This window comes from Megalops cyprinoides, chromosome 1 (assembly GCF_013368585.1).
Source record: "Megalops cyprinoides isolate fMegCyp1 chromosome 1, fMegCyp1.pri, whole genome shotgun sequence".
Taxonomy (NCBI): domain Eukaryota; kingdom Metazoa; phylum Chordata; class Actinopteri; order Elopiformes; family Megalopidae; genus Megalops; species Megalops cyprinoides.
The window spans coordinates 5,572,545-5,573,803 of record NC_050583.1 but is presented as its reverse complement, the minus strand read 5'-3'; the positions used below and the strand labels follow the sequence as shown (position 1 = coordinate 5,573,803).

At 56.2% G+C, this 1,259-nt stretch overlaps 1 protein-coding gene across 4 annotated transcripts in view; it reads right to left on the bottom strand.

Annotated features, from left to right (window-relative positions):
• Positions 1-427: 427 nt before the first annotated feature.
• Positions 428-1,259, bottom strand: part of LOC118775295 (calmodulin-regulated spectrin-associated protein 3-like) — a 39,264-nt gene continuing 38,432 nt past the window's right edge. For all 4 annotated transcript variants that reach the window (XM_036525135.1, XM_036525144.1, XM_036525155.1 and 1 more), the window contains one exon: positions 428-1,174. In XM_036525135.1, the coding sequence (XP_036381028.1) occupies positions 872-1,174 (303 nt within the window). In that variant the 3' untranslated portion in view covers positions 428-871. The remainder of the gene's footprint in view (positions 1,175-1,259) is intronic.

Sequence of the window (1,259 nt, the reverse complement as noted above, 5' to 3'; positions counted from 1 at the left end):
CTGTGGAGGAATAATTCACTTTCCTTACAAACAGCGAGAGCAGCAGGAGAGGCTGACATCTCTGTTCTGACACCGAGCACCCCCCCTACACCCCCCCCCCCAAATCCCCCCACTGTCCTTTGAAGGTTGAGAAAGTCGGAATCCCAAAGGTTTTGGTCTGTTGTACATTCAGAAAGTGGTGACCATCCCTCTGTGGAAATCCCCTTTCAGGAGGAGAGCAGAAAAACGAAAAATTAGGAACCTGATCCTCCTTACAGTGCGAGCAGCTGGGGAGAGGCGGGGTTTTCCCTGCATCCCTCACACACTCTCACTTCTGTGTGTGTGTGTGTGTGTGTGTGTATGTGTACTAGTGAGAGCAAGAGCGAGTGTGTGTGCATGTGTGTATGCATGTAGGTATGTGTATACTAGTGAGTGTGTGTGTATACTAGAGAGAGAGTGTGTGTGTGTGTGTGTGTGTGTGTGTGTGTGTGTGTGGGAGGGGGGTGGTTTGGAAAGCAGGGGCCCTGGATGGTTAACATTGAGTTCAGCATTTTGGTCTTCCCCAGGGGTGTGCCAGGGGACCGCCCTTTCTGGCCCCACCCCTTTTTCCATCTACCCCTTCAGAGAGAAGGACTGAGGTTTAGGTTCTCTGCAACAGGCAGAGAGTCAGGCAGTGGAACAGAAAATCAATCTGTATCAGTTCCTCTCCTCAGAGGAGAAGACAGGGAAACTACCACTGTCTCTTCAGCGCCCCCTGGTGGTCCATTTTCCACTTTTCCAAAGTTTCCGACCAAACGACCCCCACCCCCCCCAGCCCCCCCTTCTGCCTGAGGGAGAGAGAGGAGGCCGGCCGGGGGCTGTCCAGCGCACGCGGGGGTGCACGTTTATATCCTTATTTGGGCGTGCCAGGCTTTTTCGGTGTGCCAGGCCGCTTGCTCTGCCACAGGTGTCCCGGGATGGTGAAGGCGTCCACGCTCATGGACATGGTTTTGGACGGGATGGCGGTGAACTGCTTGCGGTCGGAGCTGTACTTGTAGATGGACTCCACCATGGAGGCGCTGACCACCCGCGGGCCAATGCCCGTCAGCCGCACCATCTCCTCCGTCTCTGGGTTCATGGTGTACACCGCCCGGAACTGGCAGCTGGAGTCCCGGAACAGGATCAGGAAGTGGTTCGCCGTGCACTTTTCCATCTCCTGCAGAACAGAGCAACCGGGGGGGGGGGGGGGGGGGGGGGGGTGAGAGGGAGAGGGAGAGAGAGAAAGAGAGAGAGAAAGAAAG